General features: G+C 40.8%; 1 protein-coding gene across 11 annotated transcripts in view; it reads right to left on the reverse strand.

Annotated features, from left to right (window-relative positions):
* Positions 1-23,144, reverse strand: part of dennd5b (DENN/MADD domain containing 5B) — a 38,103-nt gene that overhangs the window by 6,359 nt on the left and 8,600 nt on the right. For 2 of the 11 annotated variants that reach the window (XM_047819160.1, XM_047819158.1), the window contains exons 2-17: positions 21,168-21,227; positions 18,941-19,050; positions 14,615-15,311; positions 13,457-13,644; positions 10,900-11,454; positions 10,534-10,765; positions 10,035-10,185; positions 9,018-9,111; positions 8,405-8,515; positions 6,516-6,647; positions 6,164-6,316; positions 5,902-5,986; positions 5,737-5,818; positions 5,312-5,440; positions 4,717-4,838; positions 4,025-4,170 (exon numbers count right to left, since the gene is read on the reverse strand). In XM_047819160.1, coding sequence (XP_047675116.1) covers positions 4,025-4,170; positions 4,717-4,838; positions 5,312-5,440; positions 5,737-5,818; positions 5,902-5,986; positions 6,164-6,316; positions 6,516-6,647; positions 8,405-8,515; positions 9,018-9,111; positions 10,035-10,185; positions 10,534-10,765; positions 10,900-11,454; positions 13,457-13,644; positions 14,615-15,311; positions 18,941-19,050; positions 21,168-21,227 — 3,047 coding nt within the window. The remainder of the gene's footprint in view (positions 1-4,024; positions 4,171-4,716; positions 4,839-5,311; positions 5,441-5,736; positions 5,819-5,901; positions 5,987-6,163; positions 6,317-6,515; positions 6,648-8,404; positions 8,516-9,017; positions 9,112-10,034; positions 10,186-10,533; positions 10,766-10,899; positions 11,455-13,456; positions 13,645-14,614; positions 15,312-18,940; positions 19,051-21,167; positions 21,228-23,144) is intronic. The other 9 variants (XM_047819164.1, XM_047819162.1, XM_047819163.1 and 6 more) reach the window with 6 other exon arrangements.

Consider the following 23,144-nt stretch of genomic DNA (forward strand, 5'->3'; position numbering starts at 1 on the left):
AAGATGATGAGTTAGACATGACATATGACTGACATAGTGGGAGTGACTGAGATGCTCTCGCTGCTCTGGTATCCTCACCGATGCAGAGTCCTTGTCTCCTGTTCACTATAAACCCCTCATCAGCACAGCTTGTACACACAGAAGCAATCGAACTGGGTTGCACACATTTTATGCAGTGCAACCCAGACTTCAAGAATGTGTGTGTGTGTGTTTATTTTTAAATGTAGTTCTTGCAGAACCACATGAATAAAGCTGCTGTGCATCATATATCATACATCATATCATCCTGAATACATTACCACACTAATCTCTACCAACCTTCACAACAGAGGTAGAAGAGAGTGAACATTACAACTGCACACACACAATGCATACACACCAAACCCACACTATACCACAGATGCAGACACCCCATATACACACTGTACACAAAAATCACATGTTCACACACCTGCGCATACATGCGCAGAGGTACACACACATATACCTCTGTATGTATATGCACACTCCTGTACACACACCTGTATGTATAAGATACATACACTTGGGTATACATACACACATATGCACACACCCCTCTGTATGTAGACACACATAGACATGTATGTATACACTTACACGTATGCGCACACACACGTATGTACACACTCCCCTGTATGTATACAGACAGACACATACACACACACGTACACATATACACACTCCCCTGTATGTATACAGACAGACACACATACACACACGTACACATATACACACTCCCCTGTATGTATACAGACAGACACATATATATACACACACACACACGTAAACATATACACTCATACATCTGTATGTATATACACACACACGTATGTACACATATACACACCCCTGTATGTATACAGACAGACACATACACACACACGTATGTGCGCATACATACACACACCTGTATGTAAACATACACTCATACATCTGTACGTCTACACACACACACACACACACACACGTATGTGCACATATATATGTGCACATACGTGTGTGTGTATATGTACACATATACACACACACCTCTATGTAAACATACACTCATTCATCTGTATGTATACACACAAACACAAAATATAAACACAAAGATAGACTATTTGCATCTTACAATATTAAACAGTAAAATAGTCATCAGATCAAAATCCTGATCAAAGATATTTGTTAAAAGGACATTGTTGTCTCTGCTCTCCTGTTCTGTTTGGTGCAAACGCCTTCACACTGCACACATTGATGCGTAGTATAACCACCATGGGACGTTTCATCGCATTTATCGCTCTGTGTTCATCACATAAACCTTCACTAAGTATTCTGAAACTGTTACTACAGTAGAGTTAGTGACATCAGTGGATCACACCATTACTAGCGACAGTTCATTTGCAAACAAATCAGTGAATCTTTGAATCATTCACTTCCATGTGCCATCTCATTATTTATTAACATAAGAATCGAATCGCTCGTGTAAAATACGTGGCTGCTTTGGCCGCTTTTACAGCGCAGTATCTGAAAGGACATCACTTGTTAAACGTACAGTTGTGTGAAAAAGTGTTTGCTCCCTTCCTGATTTTTCTTTTTTGCACGTTTGTCACACTTTAATGTTTCAGATCATCGAACAAATTTAAATATTAGTCAAAGATAACCAGGAAACACAACATGCAGTTTTTAAATGAAGGTTTTTTATTATTAAGGGAAAACAAAATCCAAACCCACATGACCCTGCGTAAAAAAGTGTTTGCCCCCTCGTTAAAACACAACTGTGGTTTATCACACCCGAGTTCGATTTCTCTGGCCTCACCCAGGCCTGATCACGGCCACACCTGTTCGCAATCAAGAAATCACTTAAATAAGACCTGACTGACAAAGTGAAGGAGACCAAAAGATCCTTAAAAGCTACACATCATGCCGAGATCCAAAGAAATTCAGGAACAAATGAGAAAGTAAGTAATTGAGCTCTATCAGTCTGGAAAAAGTTATAAAGCCAAACTTTGGGACCCCAGCGAACCACAGTGAGAGCCATTATCCACAAACGGCGAAAACATGGAACAGTGGTGAACCTTCCCAGGAGTGGCCAGCCAACCAAAATTACCCCAAGATCGCAGCGACGACTCAAAGATGTCACAAAAGACCCCACAACAACATCCAAAGAACTGCAGGCCAAACTTGCCTCAGTTAAGGTCAGTGTTCATGACTCCACCATAAAAAAAAGTCTGGGCAAAAATGGCCTGCAAGGCACAGTTCCAAGACCAAAACTTCTGCTGAGTAAAACGAACATAAAGGCTCGTCTCAGTTTTGCCAGAAAACATCTTGATGAACCCCAAGACTTTTGGGGAAATACTCTGTGGACTGACAAGACAAAAGTTGAACTTTTTGGAAGGTGTGTGTCCAATTACATCTGGTGTAAAAGTAACTCAGAATTTCAGAGAAAGAACATCATACCAAGAGAAATATGGTGGTGGTAATGTGATGGTCTGGGGCTGTTTTTCTGCTTTAGGTCCTGGAAGACTTTCTGTAACAAATGGAACCATGAATTCTTGTCTACCAAATAATGCTTAAGGAGAATGTACGACCATCTGTTTGTGACTTCAAGCTGATGCAATCTTGGGTTCTGTAGCAGGAAAATTATCCAAAACACACCAACAAGTCCACCTCTGAATGGTTGAAGGAAAAACAAAACGAAGACTTTGGAATAGCCTAGTCAAAGTCCTAACCTGAATCCTACGGAGATGCTGTGGCATGACCTTATAAAGGCGGTTCATACTCGCAAACCCTTCAATGTGGCTAAATTACAAAAATATCGGCAAAGATGAGTGGACCAAAATTCTTCCACAGCTCCTGTAACAGACTCATCACAAGTTTGACTGCAAATCTTGCTGCTAAGGGTGGACCAACCAGTTATTAGGTTTAGGGGCAAACACTTTTCACACAGGCCAATCTGGGTTTAGATTTAGTTTTCCCTTCATAAAAAAACCTTCGTTTAAAAACTGCATGTTGTGTTTACTTGTGTTATTATTAAGGTTTACAGGTGGTATGGTTTAGAGACAGTGTCACTGAAGAAGAGACAGGAGTCAGAGCTAGAGGTAGCTGAACTGAAGATGTTGAGGTTCTCTTTGGGAGTGACAAGATTGGACAGGATTAGGAACGAGTACATCCATTAATGGGACAGCTCATGTTGGACGTTTGGTGGACAAAGTTAGGGAGGCCAGATTAAGATGGTATATGGAGGTATATGGATGTAATTAATGAGGATATAAAGCTAGTGGGTGCAAGTGTTGAGGATGCAGAAGATAGGGATAGGTGGAGAGAGATGATTCGCTGTGGCGACCCTGAAGGGAAAAGCCGAAAGAAGATTTAAATTTGTGTGATGATCTGAAATATTAAAGTGTGACAAACGTTCTAAAAAAAATTAGGAAGGGTCAAACACTTTCACACCACTGTATTCAATGAATATGCCACTTACTAAGCAAGGCTTTGTGTCGAATCTTAATGAAAGTGACTCCTGTTCTGTATGAACTGGGACAAGTGGCTGAGTAAGAAATGAGGGAACCAGTTTGTGAACAGAATCATTCATTTAGTTCATACAGGAGTCTTAAAAGAGGAGAAAAAGAGGAGAGAGTGAGATGGAGCCATGATATAAAGAGAATAACGCCTTAATACAAATGACGTCACGTGGAAGTGTTTAAAGGTTTGCTGTTACCTTTTGAGGTAAAAGTAGTTTTAAACAGTATTTTTTACAACAAAGCAAAATCAAGGGTTACACTGAATGAATGGTAAATGAATCGTTTTGGTAGATAGAATCAACAGAATCGAGTAAGTTGGGATGAATCCTGAGAAACATTTCACTTCAGAATGGGAAGCAGTATTAAAATATCATAGGCAGAGCTATCAAACACGAGAGGTGAAAATAATTCAGCTTTGCTTTCATGCTTTCAACTCAGCACAGCTCTATCACCATGGAAACCGTTGCCATGAAAACGGCAGCGCTGATGTCAGTGGCACTCACATCAAACGTCATTTCCAGAACGTTCTTTGGGATCTGCATGACTCCTGAATCTCCTAGTTCACCTGACACGCACACCCAGGGATTCGACGTGGTCATGGCGTTACTCAGCTTCTTGATAGGGATGATGACGGCACGGTACGGAATCACTGAAAGGAAAAATAAAATTACAAAAAAACAAACAAACCCACGAACAGATATATTTCGGACACAGATTCATTCATTCACTCTCACTCACACTGTCTCTCTCACTCCATCTCCCTCCCCCTGTCTGTCTCCCCCTGTCTGTCTCCCCCTGTCCATTCCCCCACCCCCCACCACCGTCTCCCTCGTCCGTCCGTCCGCCTCCCCCGGTCCGTCTCCCCCTGTCCGTCAGGCCCCCCCGTCCGTCCCCCCTGTCAGTCCATCCGTCCCCCCGGTCCGTCTGTCCCCCCCCGGTCTGTCTCCCCCTGTCCGTCCGTCCGTGTCCCCTGTCCGTCCGTCCACCCCCCCCGTCCGTCTCTCTGTGCATGATTTTTTTTTTGTTATAGGCTGTAACGCAGTGTCCAGACCTCAAATGAACACATCTAGGCAACGTTTCTGTACTTTTGCTGTACTGAGTATGCACAACAAATTGTTTTATATTGGAGTTGTAGTGTATTAAAGCAGAAAGTGTATGTGTGTGTGTGTATGTGTGTGCATGTGTGTGTACTCACTGATGGTGGTAAAGACGCTGGTGAAGCAGAAGTAGTCCACTGTGTTCAGACTCAGCAGATGGAAGAGAAACTGCTCCTTCTCTTCTTCACACCTCAAGAAGGCATATCGCTTATACAACTTCCTGTGGATGTGTTACACACTTATTACAAACAGACACAAAATAAAACGAAGCACACACAATGTAACACAGTGCTTACAATAATTATTGCCACCTTTCAGAAAATGATGAACAAGTTTCTGTTTCTCTTTGTACAAACAAACATAACTTTGCAGAAGAACAGTTATAACTCACATTATAAAGAGTATTTTAGACAAATGTAAACAAAAGATCATTCTGGAAAAAAGATCAGCACAAGAGCACTGCAAGCGATGGAAAACCATGGAGGTGGATCACTGATGCTGTTTTGTGACAGGTTGTAGCTTGACATCATCATGATTTCTGCTCTAAACCTTCCACTGCCAGTGAGATCAGACTGTGTTATAATAAGCCACGGTATTAACTGGAAGCATGAGTGATTATTATTTTGATGATCAACACTGTATTTAGCTTGGTCTGTGTGTGTGTGTGTGTGTGTGTGTGTGTGATCTTCATACTTTGTTATAGCTTGGTGAGAAAGCAACTGTTTTAGGTGTTGGGAAAGCAGCTTCTTCTCCAGGGACAGACGAATCCAGGCTCGTGCTCTCCCTACATCAGTCTTGATCTCCCCCATGCTCTGAATGTGTCTGTGTGTGAGAGAGACATTTTCCAATTTGTTTACATTGATCATTTATGACTGGACATGAGTGATTCCTTTATTTTCAGTAGCTGAGAAAATAATTCCCATCATTGGGACACAGCCTTAAATATTAATGAATTTTGTGCTCTGGAAGCATTTTACAAATAAAATGTAACATACATATACAAACATACACACACATATATACACACACACACGTCATTAAGAAGGCTGGCTTTTGATAAAAGGGACTATTCCCATTCTGTTCAGTTCATTAACATGTTGCAGTAATGTCTCAGTCACCTCATGTCCTGTATGACTGACACACGCAGCACTGGCAGGCCAATGGACGACTCCGACTTCCGTTTGTCTTGTCCGTTAGATGCTATGTAGCAGACGAATAACAGACACATGAGTGTGTGTGTGTGTGTGTTTGTGTGTGTATATTGTATTGTGTAGATGTTGTACCTGATGAGTCAACCTGCTGCTGCTGTTCCATCCTCTCCACTGTGTCCTGGTAATGCCTTAAATGGGACCATAATGCAGACTTCCCCTGCAAACAGACACCGCAGTAGTTCTCCACAATGTAAATGTCTAATCAAAGTAATTTTTTAATTTGTTTACAGACCGAATTACCGAAGCTCTCTCTCATCGCCATCATAGCTTAAATGCAATTCCTCTTTTCTACATCCAGAATGCTGACTACGTGTACGAGTTGTTAAAACTGTACCTGTTTGACCTGCAGGCCATGGCTCCATATTCTCTCTAGCAGGTCACACAGACTAGCGATGAGCGTGTTCTCCTCCAGCCCGGTGATATTGGCCTCACCGTGGCCGAGCTCCACAGCCTCTCGACCCATCTTCTCCACCAACATCCGCTTAGTCTGAACCAAGAACACACGCGTTAATATAACCGCAACCTCGGGTGAGGTCTTGAGCTTCATCAAAAGGCAGGACTAGTTAAGGAAATATCAAATAAGCCACACTAAACCCCACTGTACTCAAGGAACACTAAGAATAAATGAAAAAATAAATTAAGAGAAAGAGATTGTCAAGGATCAGACACGATAAAACCATACACACCTTCATTTTGCACTCCTTCAGTAATCCTTCTACGAACTTGGAGTTAGTCTGTGCGATGACCGCAGGTGAAAGGTCAGAAAGTTTGGGCTGCCGTAGATTTTTACCAAGGCTACGAGCCTCCTGTATGTATTTCTAGAGAGAAATGGACATGTTAGTGTCTGTCTCTTTCCCCGTGTCTGCCTATATACAAAAAACTGGAACGTCCTGTCGGAAACTGGCCTTACACTGGATAATATCCAGACTGCTTTTCCCATCAGAGGGAAATCTTTCCCCCAGAGTTGAGAGCTTACTTGAGAACGGATATAACAAATCATACAGAACACAATCATACAGCAATCACTGTGAACTGTGATTATGAATATCTGTCCATCCGTCTATCTACCCCTTAATATATATTGTATCCAGCCCATCCACTTATCCATCCCTCTATCTATATACCTGTATATCCAATCTTTAATCTTTAAGTGAAATCTTTAAGTGTGAATGCTGTGATGAAGCTTGTCTAAAATCCTTGTTTAAAAGATTTAAAAGCAGTTTGCTGAATTTTGGCAGAATGCGAGTCTGACTTCACATTTCTGTCCCAATAATAAGGGTGAATTTCAGGGCCTGTATTCATGAACATTTTAAGTGTAAAGAGTTTCTCCTAGTGATGAAATTCTAATGCAATTTCTTGGGGGGGGAGTTTCTTTATCAGAGATGAAAATGGCTGAAAGTTGAAGAGGGAGAAGAAATGTATTGTGTATGATATTTAATAATGATACTGAGTTAATAAGATGATACAGAATAGGTCGTGTAGGGATTACTTTTGTGATCAAATCATATATAACATCTGACAGTGCGCTCACTCACACACACACACACACACACACACACACATACACAAATATATAGATAGATAGATAGATAGATAGATAGATAGATAGATAGATAGAGATATTATTTATTTATTTATAGTTTTTTATTAGTTAGAGATAATCCCATAGCCATGGAAATGATCTAATTTCATTTATTAGATAACTGTCATTTATAACAAGCACGAAAATAATCCATACAAACTGAAGCCTTATAACAGACCAGATTAAAAAAAAAACAACTTTTATTGGACAACCAATCACAGTCTACAAAAAAAATGTGTCCTACCTAGTAGCAGGGTTAAGCCCCGCCTCCTCTCTAAGATAAAAGTTTCAAGTTGCTCTTGAAATTGGTGCTGAATCACTCTTAAGATTAGTTTCCTAGTTAGAAATTTTTTTATCTAAATTAGAAGCTTATTATTGCAGATTATTTTTTAAAGCTTTATTAATACAGTACAGGCCCAGGTGTGTAGCTATCTAATTAGCACACAAGCATTCTGTTTATGACCTTATATTTTATTATTATTATTATTATTATTATTATTATTATTATTATTATTATTATATACTCATGTACTGCATCTCTGCTCACATAGAAGGGTAGAATTTTCTTTTATCGTAGATGCAAGATCTTCAGCATATAAAAGGACGTGAAAAACATTTCTTTAGGTTCATCAGGAAAAGACTACAGTGTAAAACCAGCTTAAAGCAGAACTGTGGAACTTCTATATCCAGGCTTGTTGAATGTAACTGACACTTCTCTTCATCTGGATCACGATCCAGACAAAAAGTGGTTTCTTTCACTAACTACAGCTAACTAAACATGGCGAACTAACATCTAGTAGTAACTCTCCTGGTGTCTGGTTTAGCAGTGTGATGTTTATGATCCAGTGAGAGCTTCTGTCAAAGCTTTGGTATTTAGGAAGCGCCGGGAACTCGTCATCAGACCTCATTGTGCTTTTGTCAGGTTTATGTTTGTATCTAAGCTTTGTTCAAACAGCTCTCAGTGGGTCACACAATAGCAGGCCTCAAACGTACCAGGCTGCAGGTGGAGTAGGACTTTTTGGGTGGTTTAGCATGAGGCCTGGTTGCTTTGACACGCTCCAGGGAAGCTGTAGAGCTCTGCACGAATGAGCACCCCTCCACCGGCTGTGAAGCGGTACAGCCCACAACCCACAACCGAAATCATGACGCAAACGAAGGACACGAACAACAATGGAAAGAGCACAAAGATGCAAAATAATAATAATAAGCTGATGAATAAAACAAAAACTACAAAGAAGCCATGCAAGACTTACGACAAAAATAAACTGCACAAAGCAAACAAAAAACAAGCTCTTTGCATGCTAATTATATAACTTAAAATAAGCAACAAGTTGGGGGAAAATTAAAAGCAGTAAATGCTCAATATTAATATTGATTGATGCTGAAACAAAAACAAGTGCTTGCCGAAGTAGCGCTTATATAGTGTGATGAATAATTCATGACTAAATTAGTGTAAGAGTCAGACAGTGTTGTCTATAGATTCTTTATAAATAATAGAAAGAGGGAAAAATGTATTGGGCTCAAATGAGTACATGTTAGAGAGCAAGCAGAGCGAAAGAAAGAAACGAAACACTGCTAGTGAAGAAAGGAATAAGCCGTACTGCACCTCTTTGAGGTCGTTGTCCAGGCCGTGATGATCGTTCGGCTGCCTGTGCCAGTCCCTCCGTCTCTGAGCAGGAGCGGTGCGATTAGTCCACCTGCTGACAGCAGACATGTCAATAACACACCAACACATCCACAAACAAATCAGCAGAACATTTGTATCTGCTATATAATCTAATAATATAATTTGGATCACAACGTTGGATACAAGGCTCTTGATTCAAGACGGTTGTGTTTCAAACAAACCATTCAACTGACCCGGAAGGACATGGGTCAGAAAATGTAGCTTATATTATGGGATTGTATAAAAGATGAACATTAATAATAACAATGAAGAATTTCTTTTTTTATTCCATAGATTTTGAAGTTTAGAGTGTTAATAATAAATAAATAAATAAATAAATAAACAAACAAACAAAAAAAAACAAATAAATAAATGCCCTTTTCTATGAGGTGCCATTAAAAACTTTCTTGGTTTGTTTTTTAATGTATTTATTTTTGAGCTGAAGAGTGGAGTTGGCATTAGCCGAGTACATATTAAAAAACTGAATTAAATGAATTGTAATCCACGGCACGAAGTCACGGAGTGGCCGATTTTTATAAATGCGGCTAGTAAAGATTAAAATTCTTCCCCTAAGAGATAAAACACACTCCGCCTCAGGCTCCAACACAGTGCACCAACCCAGCTAAGAGTCAGGAAATAGTCACTCTACATTCCCTTTATTTATGCTTTACGGTTTAAATATTGATTGGAATACAGTTAAGATCCTGCATGTGCGTAGGACAATAAGCAAACAGTTTGTCTTTCTATTGCAATCACAGGAGAATTCATGTCATTTTTTTCTACTGTTCCGGACGACTAACTCCATCTGTCTGACAAACATCAACACAGCTTCATTAGCGAGTGCTGCAGAGACAAAGATTAAACATGTGGGCGGAAGGGATGAAGGACAAATCTGGCAAATTGTGAAGCGAGAAAATCCCGAATCTGGATCAGGATCAGGAACAGGACCGTACTCACTTGTTGTTGGTGGGACCCGAGGCGAGCACGTCTGCCTGCAGCTTAGGGAAAAAGCCCTGCTGGTATTTGCCCTGACCGATCTTCATATCCAACAAGTGAGGATGAATGGCTGTGTGGTCGATTTTCACCAGACGCTGCTCAATGGCCTGAGCTGCAAAGTGGAGTAAAGATAAAAAAGCTTCCGGATAAATGCTGTTTAGCCTTGAGCCAAATTCTGGATTATTAATCTTTCAAAAATAGATAGAAGTATAAGTAAAAGTAGATAGAACATTAAGTTTCATACCAAAAAGAACACACACACAGACACACAAACGTACGCGCACACATTTCTGTAGCACCATTTCACAGCACTTGATGATTAATGAATGATTCAGCTTTATTCACTACTTTACTTTATTCACAATTTTCTCTTCCCCTTTAAACTTTGCAACCCTTTTCCAACAAAAACCAGCAGTTTCGCAGCTGTTGTGTAAGTGTTAATGAAAGCAGAACTGCTTACCGGACTCGCTGAGGAAGCTACACCTCTGGTAGACGGAGGAGCGCAGGCTGGGAGCTCGTACATTGTAGAGGCGAGCTTTCTCGATGCGTCCATCAAACACACGCAGAAGGGGCTCCTTTTCCTCCCACTGGGACAAGATTTTATTGTCAATGAAGGTGGCGAACATCTGGGTCTCGATGAAGCGACACAGGAAAGGTAGGTATGGCTCTGGCTGGTCTGACAGGAAGGAAGCCTACAGAGCGAAATGGGAGAGCAACAATACTGTACGTACATTTCAGAGTGATACAGTAGATTAATCATTGAAAATGCCTGGCGAGTAGAAATGTCTACACGTTTAGAGTATTAAATGTTATGTTATTTGATCACCTTGTCAAAGTTGTGCATCTGCTCCCGATTGGAGAGCCAGGACTCCAGGTCTGGAGAGTTCTGAATGACGAAGGCCTCGTAGTCGGCGAACATCGCAACAAAGCGAGCAGCAAACACCTCCCTGAGCTGCACGTTTAGCTTGGCATTCCTCAACTCCTCCTGTTCGATGCCAGTCCTCAACACCGCCGTGTTTTCCTCCACCAAAGGCTTCTGCCTGGCCGCCAGCTCCTCCAGACGTGCAACCTTCACCCCCGTGCGCTTGGCTAGAGCCTGAAGGCGCTCCAGAGTGGGGTTTCCCTGCAGCATGTCCGCAACATCTGACGGCAGATTTCCGTTCCTCCCGTCGTCCACCAAGTCTCTCAGGGCTTCAGGGCCGGTCACATGGGTCTGAGTGGAGGCAGGCGGGGGTGAAGAAGCGCCTCCTTCTAGCGACAGGCCGTAACTCAGCAGTAGTTCGCTTAGCTCCTGGATGAACTCAGCCTTGTTGGGGAACTGGGGGAAATCCTCAGGCAGCTCCAGGCAGTGATTGTCAATGTCCACGAAGCAAAGGTTCGCCTGGAATGACATGCCAGCCACCATTACTCATTAGCAGAGAATTCAGTAAAAGCATTCACTGATGTAACACAAGCAACGGCAACACCAGGGGGCGGTGGGTGTTTGGGGTGGGGGTTTACACGGGTGTGGTTAGCAAGAGGTCCGTAAAACGATGCTGAAGTCTAATCTTGTTAAATATCCATACACATACTACTGATAAACCTGTAAGATGCGATATTACATACATATAAAGCACCAATACGTTTTAGAGATGTTCTCCTCACACACTTCTACCACTCCTGCTTCACAAAAGTACGTGAACAGCTTCACAACACGCGTCCTCATTTTCCCGATGTAAAAATAAAACACTCAGGCAGAGCAGAAGCACTGCTTACACGCCTGGGATCGAGTGCTGCTGCAAACCTGGCACAAAAAACACGCCGAAACACATCGCAACGTTTGTGCGCATTAAATTCCATTAAGAAAACCTTTGATCAAAAACGGAGCAGCTGAAACGGAGCAGAGCGCGTGACAGATAAGAAAGTACAGATTGAGAAGCTTTCACTGAAAGAGCACGAAAAAGGACAGAACAGACTAGAGGTTGGGAGTGTAGCAGGCATCTTCTTGTGAGGTTATACAGAATTTTACACACACACACACACACACACACACACACACACACACACACACACACCTTCAATCACTATCGGTTTTAAGCAACACTGATAAGCGAGAGATGGACAGATAATAGGATTTAGGAAATACAAATAAGGAAAAGCTCACAGTTCCTGATAATAATAATAATAATAATAATAATAATAAGCTTGTGCACAGTGCATCACAGCAAAAGAGCAGGGTGTGAAACCTTCCAAAAACTTCCCATAATCTCCGAATCTTTCACACCTGTAAATCCATTCATTCATTCATTCATTTTCTACCGCTTTATCCGAACTACCTCGGGTCACAGGGAGCCTGTGCCTATCTCAGGCGTCATCGGGCATCAAGGGCAGGATACACCCTGGACGGAGTGCCAACCCATCGCAGGGCACACACACACTCTCATTCACTCATGCAATCACACACTACGGACAATTTTTCCAGAGATGCCAATCAACCTACCATGCATGTCTTTGGACCGGGGGAGGAAACCGGAGTACCCGGAGGAAACCCCCGGGGCATGGGGAGAACATGCAAACTCCACACACACAAGGCGGGAATCGAACCCCGACCCTGGAGGTGTGAGGCGAACGTGCTACCCACTAAGCCACCGTGCCCCCCCTGTAAATCCATATTCAGTAAATTTCAGCATGTATTCATAAGGAAGAAGGACAGAGAAATGTGTCTGCATTTGTTTCTGAACAGTGTACAACAAGATCATCACAAAAAGACTGAAACAAAAAAACCTGTTCATACTTACAGCAATAGTTCTCATATTTTGTAAAATAAAAATGGTGTGTGTGTGTGTGTGGGGACTTAAAAAATGCATAATATAAATAAATAAATTTAAGCAAAAGAATATAATAAAATAATAATAATATTATAATAATAATAGAAATAATTGTAGTTGTAATAATACTAAAACTGTACACTAGCAAATTAAAAAAGAAAAAAAAGCATAAAATGCTAATAGGATTTTATTCATTTTGTTATTGATATTGTAGAATTAGTTTTTTTAGAGCGGCTTTGTAACATTCCGCACAAGGATGATAGACAAAACACGGCCTTTAGTATACTCAACATTTTATGTAATGTTTATTAATAAATTAATTACATTAATAGAAAGTGTGAAAGTGTGTGCACATCGTTCCCATCTGCTGGTTTTATTCCGTCCCCCCAGACACGGTTTACTTCTCCATACAAGAACCCCTTTATGAGGCCATGTGCAGTTTGTTCAGTCCCAGTGTCTGTATCAGTTGTGTAATCAGTGACCTCACACTTACTGTTCATTACAGAGATTTCAGTGTACATTCTGTGTGTGTGTGTGTGTGTGTGTGTGTGTGTGTGAGAGAGTTTGCCCAATCACCTCTTGAGGCAGTTCCAGTTTGGAGCGGTCTGTGCCCTCTTTCGACTGTAAGCCCATGATATAGGGCACAGGGGCATCCAGAAAGTGCAGCAGGGATGCAGGCAGGATAGGAACGTACACATGCTGCCACTGGAATGGAAAGAGCAGCGTGGAGATTCCCTCTGCTACCACCATCAACCTCTGATAATCTGTACACAGGCACACACAGAGAGACAGTCACACAGAGAGAGACAGTCACACAGAGAGACAGGCAGGCAGACAGACAGGCACACAGAGAGACAGGCACACACAGAGAGGGAGAGAGAGAGAGAGAGAGAGAGAGAGAGAGAGAGAGAGAGAGACAGTCACACACAGAGAGACAGTCACACACAGAGAGGCAGGCAGGCAGGCAGACACAGACAGAGAGACACAGTCACACAGAGAGAGACAGAGAAAGTGAGACAGGCAGACAGAGACACAGAGAGAGAGACACACACACACAGAAAGAGAGACAGAGAGAGAGAGAGATGGAGGCAGACAGAGAGACACAGATACACAGAAAGAGAGACAGAGAGAGAGACAGAGAGAGATGGAGGCAGACAGAGAGACACAGACACACAGAGACAGTTTCTAGTAACCCAATGTATGATGTAGAGTAATAACGCCACAGCCGCTGTAAAGTACAATGGTTTACAGAGCAGTGACATGGCGTGATGCTCACTGCCTCGAGACTTCATTCTTAAGGCCTTGAGTTTGTTAAAAGTGACTTTAAACGTTTACTATTCATTACACTTTCTCCATATCAAAACAAACGGCAGATGGTTTGGAGGCAGCTAACGTCCATGCTAGCATGTTCTGCTTCAGCCTAGCCACCTGATACTAATCGTTTATATTCATGACTGAAAAATGTGTCAGGAATTTTTTTGGGAATTCAAACTGAAGTTAACTCAAATGTTCTCCACGTATACAGGCAATGATTATTATTATTAAACTAACATTTTAAAATGGTCTAGCTGTAGAAGATCCTCTTTCAGTAATGATGCTAAGCGGGGAATTAGCCTGCAATGAATGAACATATACCCACAAACACAAGTTCATGGCTAAATATAGATAAAGTTCAACTAAAAACTAAACTTTCAATTTTTTGTTGTTTTAAACCAGCCTCGGTTTGAGTCTCACCTTCCGAGTAAAGCAGAACCTGCATCTCGAGCAGGACGCAGGTAAAGAGCTGCACCAGGTTTTCAACGCCTAGCAGCCGGAAAGCCTCGCCCAGGGGAAAATCTGCCAACGGGAGCTCAGCCGGTCCTGGCCGTTGACATACGATGGGCTCATAAACGGCGTGAAACTTTAAGGAGCGCCCAGGAGGCGGAAGCGGGACTTCATAAAGCACATTGTGTACGTAGCTCTCTAGAGGTAAAGGAGGCGGCTGCTGTGCCGTAACAGCCCTGTGCAGCTGGGCCAGGAAGCGGCGACACGCATGCATAAAGGGCATGGGTGTGATTAGACACAGTGCTTTAGAGACATACAGAGTGTCCTGCTCGGCATCGTAGCTCTGAGATTTGCAACAACGCCGACTCACAGAACAGGCAGACGACAGAGACTCTGCTTCGTCCGAACTGCTGGTTAGCGAGTCCATACTGGAAGAGGATGACGAGGAGGATGAAGGGCAGGTGTGGGATGAGGTGTGCTCTGCCTGGTGCATCTGGTGCAACGTCTGCATAGCGGAACGGATCTGAGCGCTGGTCACCTCCTCATAGAAGGTGTGAACAAAGCCATAGGTGCGAGAGCCGTCCTCACGCGTGATTAGAAACGAGTGGAACTTCGGGGTCAGGGAGTCCTTTTGAGTGCGGAACGACAGACCTTTAGGCATACAGAGCTGCAGAGAAAGCAACACGGAGAGAGTAGCGTGGATGTTTAATGCAATCCCATCACAAGTCACAGGGTTCAAAAACTCACAAATACTAAGCTACAGCGGTCAATAAATACATCGAAAAAAAACAGATAAAATGAATAAAACACACACACACACACACACACACACACACACACACACACACACACACACACACACACACACACTTTGGATAAACTCTACAAAATCTAAAGAAATCTAAAATCACAATGTACATCTGTTGGTTACTCTGATAATCTCCAGAGGTGGGTAGTAACGAGTTACATTTACTCCGTTACATTTACTTGAGTAAGTTTTTGAAAAAATTATACTTCACTATACTTTTCACTTTTACTTGAGTAGATTTGTGAAGAGGAAACTGTACTCTTACTCCGCTACATTAGGCTACAATGAGCTCGTTACTTTTCTTTTTACCTCTTTGGTATTCTACGCATCAATTTTAATGTTTTTTTTGACAGACAGAGAAACTTCCGCTAAGGCTCTACCACGTGACTGTGTTTCACCAAACAAACGTAGTTGTGCAGTCTCGTCACGTTACCATACACAATCTCAGCGGCGGGACGGGTTAGTTAGCAACACAAACCGTCGGCAATGCAGATGGTGAAGTTTAATAGTGACGTCACTGAGGGATTTTTTGGTGAAATAGTTTGTTTCTGCATGTTTTCGAGAGGAGTCAGCTGAGGTGGATCGGGCATCTGTTTCGGATGCCTCCTGGACGCCTCCCTGGGTAGGTGTTCCGGGCATGTCCAACCAGGAGGAGGCCCCGGGGAAGACCTAGGACACGCTGGAGGGACTATGTCTCTCGGCTTGCCTGGAAACGCCTTGGTATTCCCCCGGAACAGCTGAAGGAAGTGTCTGGGGAGAGGGAAGTCTGGGCATCCCTGCTTAGACTTCTGCCCCCGCGACCCGGCCCCGGATAAGCGGTAGAAGCTGGATGGATGTTTTCACACACTCGTTTTACGTTGACCGGTGTGCAGTTTTCGGTTTAGCATGCCTGGTATGAAATGTGTGTGTGTTTCCTTCTGTTCTGTCACTGGAGACACACACACAGTTTATGAGAATTTATGGGCTGCCTCGTTCTAGTTCTGCCTGGTAAAAAAGTATAAAGGTTTGGAAATTTGTGTTGCTTGTGCGTATTTATTTTTTATTTATTATTATTTTATTTATTTTATTTATTAAGTACTTGAATTTACCTGAATTATTTTAATTTAAGCTATTTTGTAATTAATTCATTGTAATTTATTTGATTGATTGGATGAGCCATAATTTGCCTTGTTGTCTTGTGTTAGAAAATAAATCAGACGTTACTCAACAGTTACTCAGTACTTGAGTAGTTTTTTCACCAAGTACTTTTTTACTCTTATTCAAGTAATTATTTGGATGTCTACTTTTTACTTTTACTCGAGTCATATTATTCTGAAGTAACAGTACTTTTACTTGAAAACAATTTTTGGCTACTCTACCCACCTCTGATAATCTCCTATTATAAAAATCCTATTAACATTCAATCACTCGTTCAACAGATATTGTGCTAACAAGACTTAGACAAACACACTCCTGACACAAACACGCAACATCGCATAGTGGAAAGGCAAAAGAAACAAATATTGCATACAATGCAGCAGTCAATATCCATCTCTCAGAGAAAGAGAGAGAAATTACTATGCATGTTCATGAGAAGTGTTTATATTTGTGTGTGAGAGAAAATTACTATGTATGTTCATGACAGCTGTGGGTATATTTGTGTGTGTGAAAGAGAGTAAGAGAAAGTGAATTTACTATGCATGTTCATAAGAGCTGTTTGTATATGTGTGTGTGTGGGTGTGTGTGGGTGTGTAAGAGAGAGAGAGAGGGAGAATGCTCATGTGCTGACGTCACTGAGGAAGAAGCAGCACGGCTCAGCTGTTCCTGTCTGAGACCTGACAGTCTCCACAATGGGCTGCTCGAGTGCTGATATCAGCAGAGAGGAAAGTGAATAATTCATGGCTCCATCAGCAGCGCCAGGCTTCTGTTCACGTTGCTTACGCAAAAAAATGACCTTGCAGCACAGGGATGGCAGGTCAGGGAGTTCCGTTACATTCAGCAACACAGCGGCGGTAACATGAGCCTCGCTGAGACTCAGAGGCTCTCAGAATTCTGAGCTGAAGCTTCCGACGTGTCTATGGGTTAATGTGTAGAACACAGACGCTCACTGACCTCTAAAGCAACAAAAAAAAAGTGTATCGAGGATGTTGTCTCGAACTAAACACTAACTGAGCCGGGAAATTATCGACTGTATGACGTCTAAAAGCAAGGGAACATACATAATTCATGTCACCTGTGCAATTATATCATAGGATGTGTCTAAGCTGTCTTTCACAAGTTCCTCTCGGTATCTCTGACTGTCGAGCACTGAGCGATTTCCCGTCAGGCTGAATTATTAACGTGATCAGACCAGGCTATAAGAAACGTCAAACGTACAACTTTCAGTCTGTTATTTTAATTCTGCCCCCTAGTGGACATGTTATTTACCCTTCGATTGTTTATTGTTAATGTGAAATTTACAAAAATGTATTTTTATAATTGAAGTCAATTTTATTTACCTTCATCATTATATAAAAGATTTATTTAGATATATTTAAAAAAAAATTACATGAAAAAAATACATTTCAAATATTTAATTAATTTAAATCTGCTTTAAAACAATTCAACCACAAATCATTGCCGTTGACATTATTGACTTGGCTTCATGGGCTTTAAAATATCTTCATAACATAACACTTTTCTGAACGGTGCCTCCATGACAGCACCGTGACAAGTTCAAAGTTCATGTCAGTGAGATTGTTCTGTGCTCCTTGTTTGTATATGATAACACAGACTAGTGACAAGCGCTAGGAAATTACTGTTGATTAACACAGCTGTCCGTCAATCCACGATAATCAACAATAATCACAAACCTGAATGATTTTTACACTCTGCACCTAATGCCTGTTTATTCAGACAGAATTGGAGATTATTGTATCGTCCAAGAAACTTTTCTTTTAGTAAATCGCTCACACAGCTATCCGCTCCTACAGCACAGCACGTTCACTAATACACTGATTTAAATCTCCACAAGTCTCCAGTCACTGTACTATGCAGTCGCAAGAAGAGGGTTCCTTCTATCGGTTACCATAGTAACAACGTGTTTCACTTTTGCAACTAAAATAAGACTAAGCATTCTGTTTGTTTATAAAATCTAGCAGTGCATATCTGAGTCATCGAGCCGCTCGGTATTTGTATAATGTTTAAATTTTTGTTTCAGATCTTGAATACACAATTTCTTTGTATTAGAATGGAGGCTATAACCTTATTGTTATTTTTTAAAGGCCCTCTCAACTCATGTTCGAAAATCTGGATTGTCTCCTTCACCTAGAGTTCAATAAGTGACATCAAATTAACATGACTGCTCACAGCATCAACAGCAAACAAAGTATTTTTTGCTGAGTTCTTGAGTTCATTTTCGGAGGAAAATACAGTCAGCTCTGCTAGGGAACGTAACGACACTTCTGAGCTGAACGAGGCATCATATCTGATTGGCGCTACATGATACAACCCACCAACATTAAACCCACCATGTTGACAGCATCCTGGTCAAAAGAGCTGCATTCGATGTTCTCTGGGTAGTGAGCCAGCACTTTGGATTTGAAGGTCCGTTTTAAGGGACTCTGGTCAAAGTTCTCTCCTGGAAAAAAAAAAAAGAAAAAATGATAAGTGGAAGAAGGGAATGCGGGCAACATCTAAAATTATAAGATCTTGTATTCAGGTTATGAGAAGATCTTGATCTTATATATATCATCAAGCCTAACATTAATCATTATCATTAATCAGGGTGGAGTTCATGCATAGGAGATGTACATAAACTGGGGAATGACATGTGCACTTGGTGTGTGATTTTAATAAATAATTAGAGGACAGGAGCTCGGAGTCGGATGTCAGATTGTGATCAGATGCTCATTTTGTGTACCTTCGATGAAAAATATTGAAATATATTTGGACGGAACACCGGGAAAAAAGAGCAAAAAAAGAAAATCATAAACACAAACCAAATGAATAAAAAACTGGGTACCGTGTTAAGGGCAAAAAGAAATAGATGAGAGAGAGAGAGAGAGAGAGAGAGAGAGAGAGAGAGAGAGAGAGAGAGAGAGAGACCCTAAGAAAGAACCCTAATAACCCAAACTCAAAAGAGAAACATAAGCCCTATACATGTCACTAAAAACATGTAGTTTATATATAAAAGAAAAGGAGAAGAAGGAAGCAGCCACAGCAGATTTCCAAAAACAAAATCAGAGCAAAATGACCCACATTTTAGCACTGTGCCTCATGCAGGAAGGGTTGAGAGGAAGAGAGAGAACAGCGATCTGTAGGAGAGGTGTAACAATAGAGAAAGAGTATCACGGTGTTCACACTCTTGAGCATATGGGTGTGGGTGCGTGTCTTGAGGTTGTGTAGCATCTGTTCAGCTGTTTAGTCACTAAAACCTACCCGAAAGCACATTTATTTGTCTTTATAAAACACATTGAAAAAGAAAATTGGTGCCAAGATTGGTATTAGCTTTTAGCACATTAGCAGTACATGCTAACTGTATTAGCTACAAACACTCAGTTCCACTCAGTAAGACTATAGACAAGCCTATATATGCATGTATATTCTTTTACCAGTTAAAGGCAAATTAAATAATACTAAACTGTGAGAGTTGTTCAACGAAAAGTATATTATGTGTCAGGTTTTATCTTAGCGTCTAGCTGATTAGCAGTCCAGGTGAACTGTACTAGCTACAAACATTGTTTTTAAAGAATATATGTACAGAAAATATATATATGTATATACACACACACACACACACACACACACACATATATGCATGTTACTAGTTAAAGGCAAATTAAATAATATACTAATCTGTGAGGAAAAAACAGTTGTTCTTTGTATTAGCTTTTAGCCAGTTAGCAGCACAAGCTAGCTGTAAACATCTCTTACAAGCCTGTTCAAAGTATTTTCTTCTAACTAGTTAAACACAAATTAAATAACACACTAATCTGTAAGGAAAACAGTTATTTGATGTATATTACATGTCAGGCTACATGTTAGCTTCTAGCTGATCAGCAGCAAAGGCTAACTGTATTAGATACAAACACTGTCTTCAGAGACTCCACACAAACCAATATTTGCATATAACTAGTTAAATGCAAATTAAATAATAGACTAACATGAGGAAAAAAATTATATTATTAGTTGATATACATTATGTGTCAGGCTTCATTTTAGCTATTAGCAGATTACTGTATCTGCAGGCTAACTGTACTAGCTACAAACACGCTCTAGAGACAACGATGATCTCTTCTACCTACACCTAAGCTTTATTTTTCTTCCTAAGGTCTCTATACACATTTATTGAGCTGTCGTATATGTCAGGATAAACTGTTATCAGTTGTGTGAGGAAGAACGGATGATTTTGAGTCATAGTGTCAGTTGCAAAAATTTATTTGAACCAGTTGTTCCAGTTCCAGTGATTGGTCACTTTACTGCATCATACCTGATTTAACATAACTTTAAAAATCTGCATCCTCATCATCACTTAAAACTCAGCTCCGGTTTCACACATACACAGAAAAGAAGCCACCACCTGGCTTTTTTTTTGGATGCTCGCTAGTGTGAACACACCATAATAAGAAGAGAGAAAAAATAAAAATAAACTGAAAATGAATTGGGGAGAAAAATAAAACTTTACAAGGATGGGAAGGCAAAGGTAGTAGAATAGTTAGGAGATTAGTGGTAGAGGTTAGTGATGCCGAAGTTTACCTGCCGTCACCGCCTCTGGGTCTCTGCCCTGACGATCTGCCTCTAGCCACTGGTACAAAGCTGACATGGAGCATAAGCAGACAAACAAAAATGCAAATGTCAAACCAAACATGGATGGAGAAGCATAAATGAATAAATGGAACGAATACATGAAAACAGGCAAGTGGGGTGGTGGTGGGGAGCTTTAGTGCTTTAACTGGTGAGTAGCGGGTTAACGTGGGGAGTGAAGTACAAGAATGGAAAAACAAAACCTGGTTAAGAAGGTTAAAGAAACGTTTGTGTTATGAGTAAAGCATGTGCGAGATTCTAAAAATGGTCAAATATCCTGTCATTATATGGTGACTCACTAGATCTTGACTTACTAAAGTCTTTAGCTTTGTCTTTGTTCTACGTAGCACTATGGCCCTGGAGAAACCTCGTCTCATTTCACTATGTACTGCGTCAGCTATATATGGTTGAAATGACAATAAACGTTTCTTGACTTGACTCTTATGTGTGCCAGCTGACTCAATTACTGAAGTTAAAAAAGGTATCATTGTGTTCCGATTAAGAGAAATAGAAATCAGCAACAGCACGAGAGCCCTTCGGTCCCTTACCTATCTAATGTCCTGGCTGTATGGACCAAAGCAGAACACCTTCAATAAGAATCCTGTGTCCCAAAAGGTTTAATGAGCATGAAGTAGTAAAGAAATCAGAATGGAGAAAAATCAGATCAGTCTGAAGCCAAAAGGAGTAAGCTAAATCAGAGTTAGCTAGCTAGTAAATGGTCAGGAAAACTATTTAATCCTGTAGCCAAAAAAGCACACATCAGTGCTTAAAATGGACCAAAGGCAACAGCACAATAGGGTGTAAAGTAGATATCTACCCAAAAAAAAAACAAGAACAGAAATGATGAGCAGTAATGACAGAAATTCCACAAGTTAGCAAACTATTTCCCCAAATTAGACACGGCTAAAATTCATCATCGCTACAGAATCTTATTACAGTATTCCAGTCGTTGACCTTTGACTCCTGAGTCAGACCTTTGTGTGTAAGCTCTTCAGTGATTATGTCTGATGTATGATGAATGAAGTAATGTGAACCTGCACCTGTGTAAATTCTGACTCCACACAGCTCATCGGATTACACAGAACTTTGTATATATTGTTATAATCACAAGCTCTCGCTTTCTGGAGAATATTTTATGTTCATAAAATCTCAGAGTTTGATCGATTTAGTAAACTTTATGCAAGAAAACATTTAACATCAGATTATTATCCTTATGAAGGAAGCCAACAAAACATTTCTGCAGCAAGTGGGGAAATAAAAATGAAAGATTTTGACCCAAAAAGATTAAACAGACATATGATGTGTCAAATAATTTTGACAATAAAAATAATTAAGTAAATTAATTAAGTAAATAAATCCTGTTTTTGTTCGTTTTGACCGTCGCTCTCCTCTTGATCACTGATCATCGTCAGAGTAAATGTCACCGTGTGAACATCAGACACCTGAATTCTAAAAGGATTCCAGTAAAACGTGACGATGTTGAACTGTTTACTGTGCTACTGCGGAATCGCTCAGAAATCCACCATCCCGCTGAGATTTAGAGATCGCTGCAGTTCCTGAATTCACAGTCAAAAATATTATTACACTAATTCATTTCTAAGTTCATTTTATTTCTAGACCTGAAACGGCATAGATGCTGAAGAAATAAACAGTTTACTGCACTATGTAATAAATTAAAATGGAAAATCACTATCAGGTGGTCAAGTGTGAACACAGTAGAAGTGCGTGTGTGAGGGTTAGAATGGTGACTTTATGAACCCGAGCAGTCCTTGCTCGTCCTTTATCGGCGCAAGCGTGTGAATAAACTGCTCAGTAGAATTCCCACATCGTTAATCACAAGGTTGTAATGTTGTTGCAACACATCAAAACACAGGATCAAGCTTGTTTCCAGAAACCTGTGAAAAAGCACTCTGGGAGTCTGGCTTCCTG

This window comes from Tachysurus fulvidraco, chromosome 10, assembly GCF_022655615.1.
Source record: "Tachysurus fulvidraco isolate hzauxx_2018 chromosome 10, HZAU_PFXX_2.0, whole genome shotgun sequence".
NCBI lineage: Eukaryota > Metazoa > Chordata > Actinopteri > Siluriformes > Bagridae > Tachysurus > Tachysurus fulvidraco.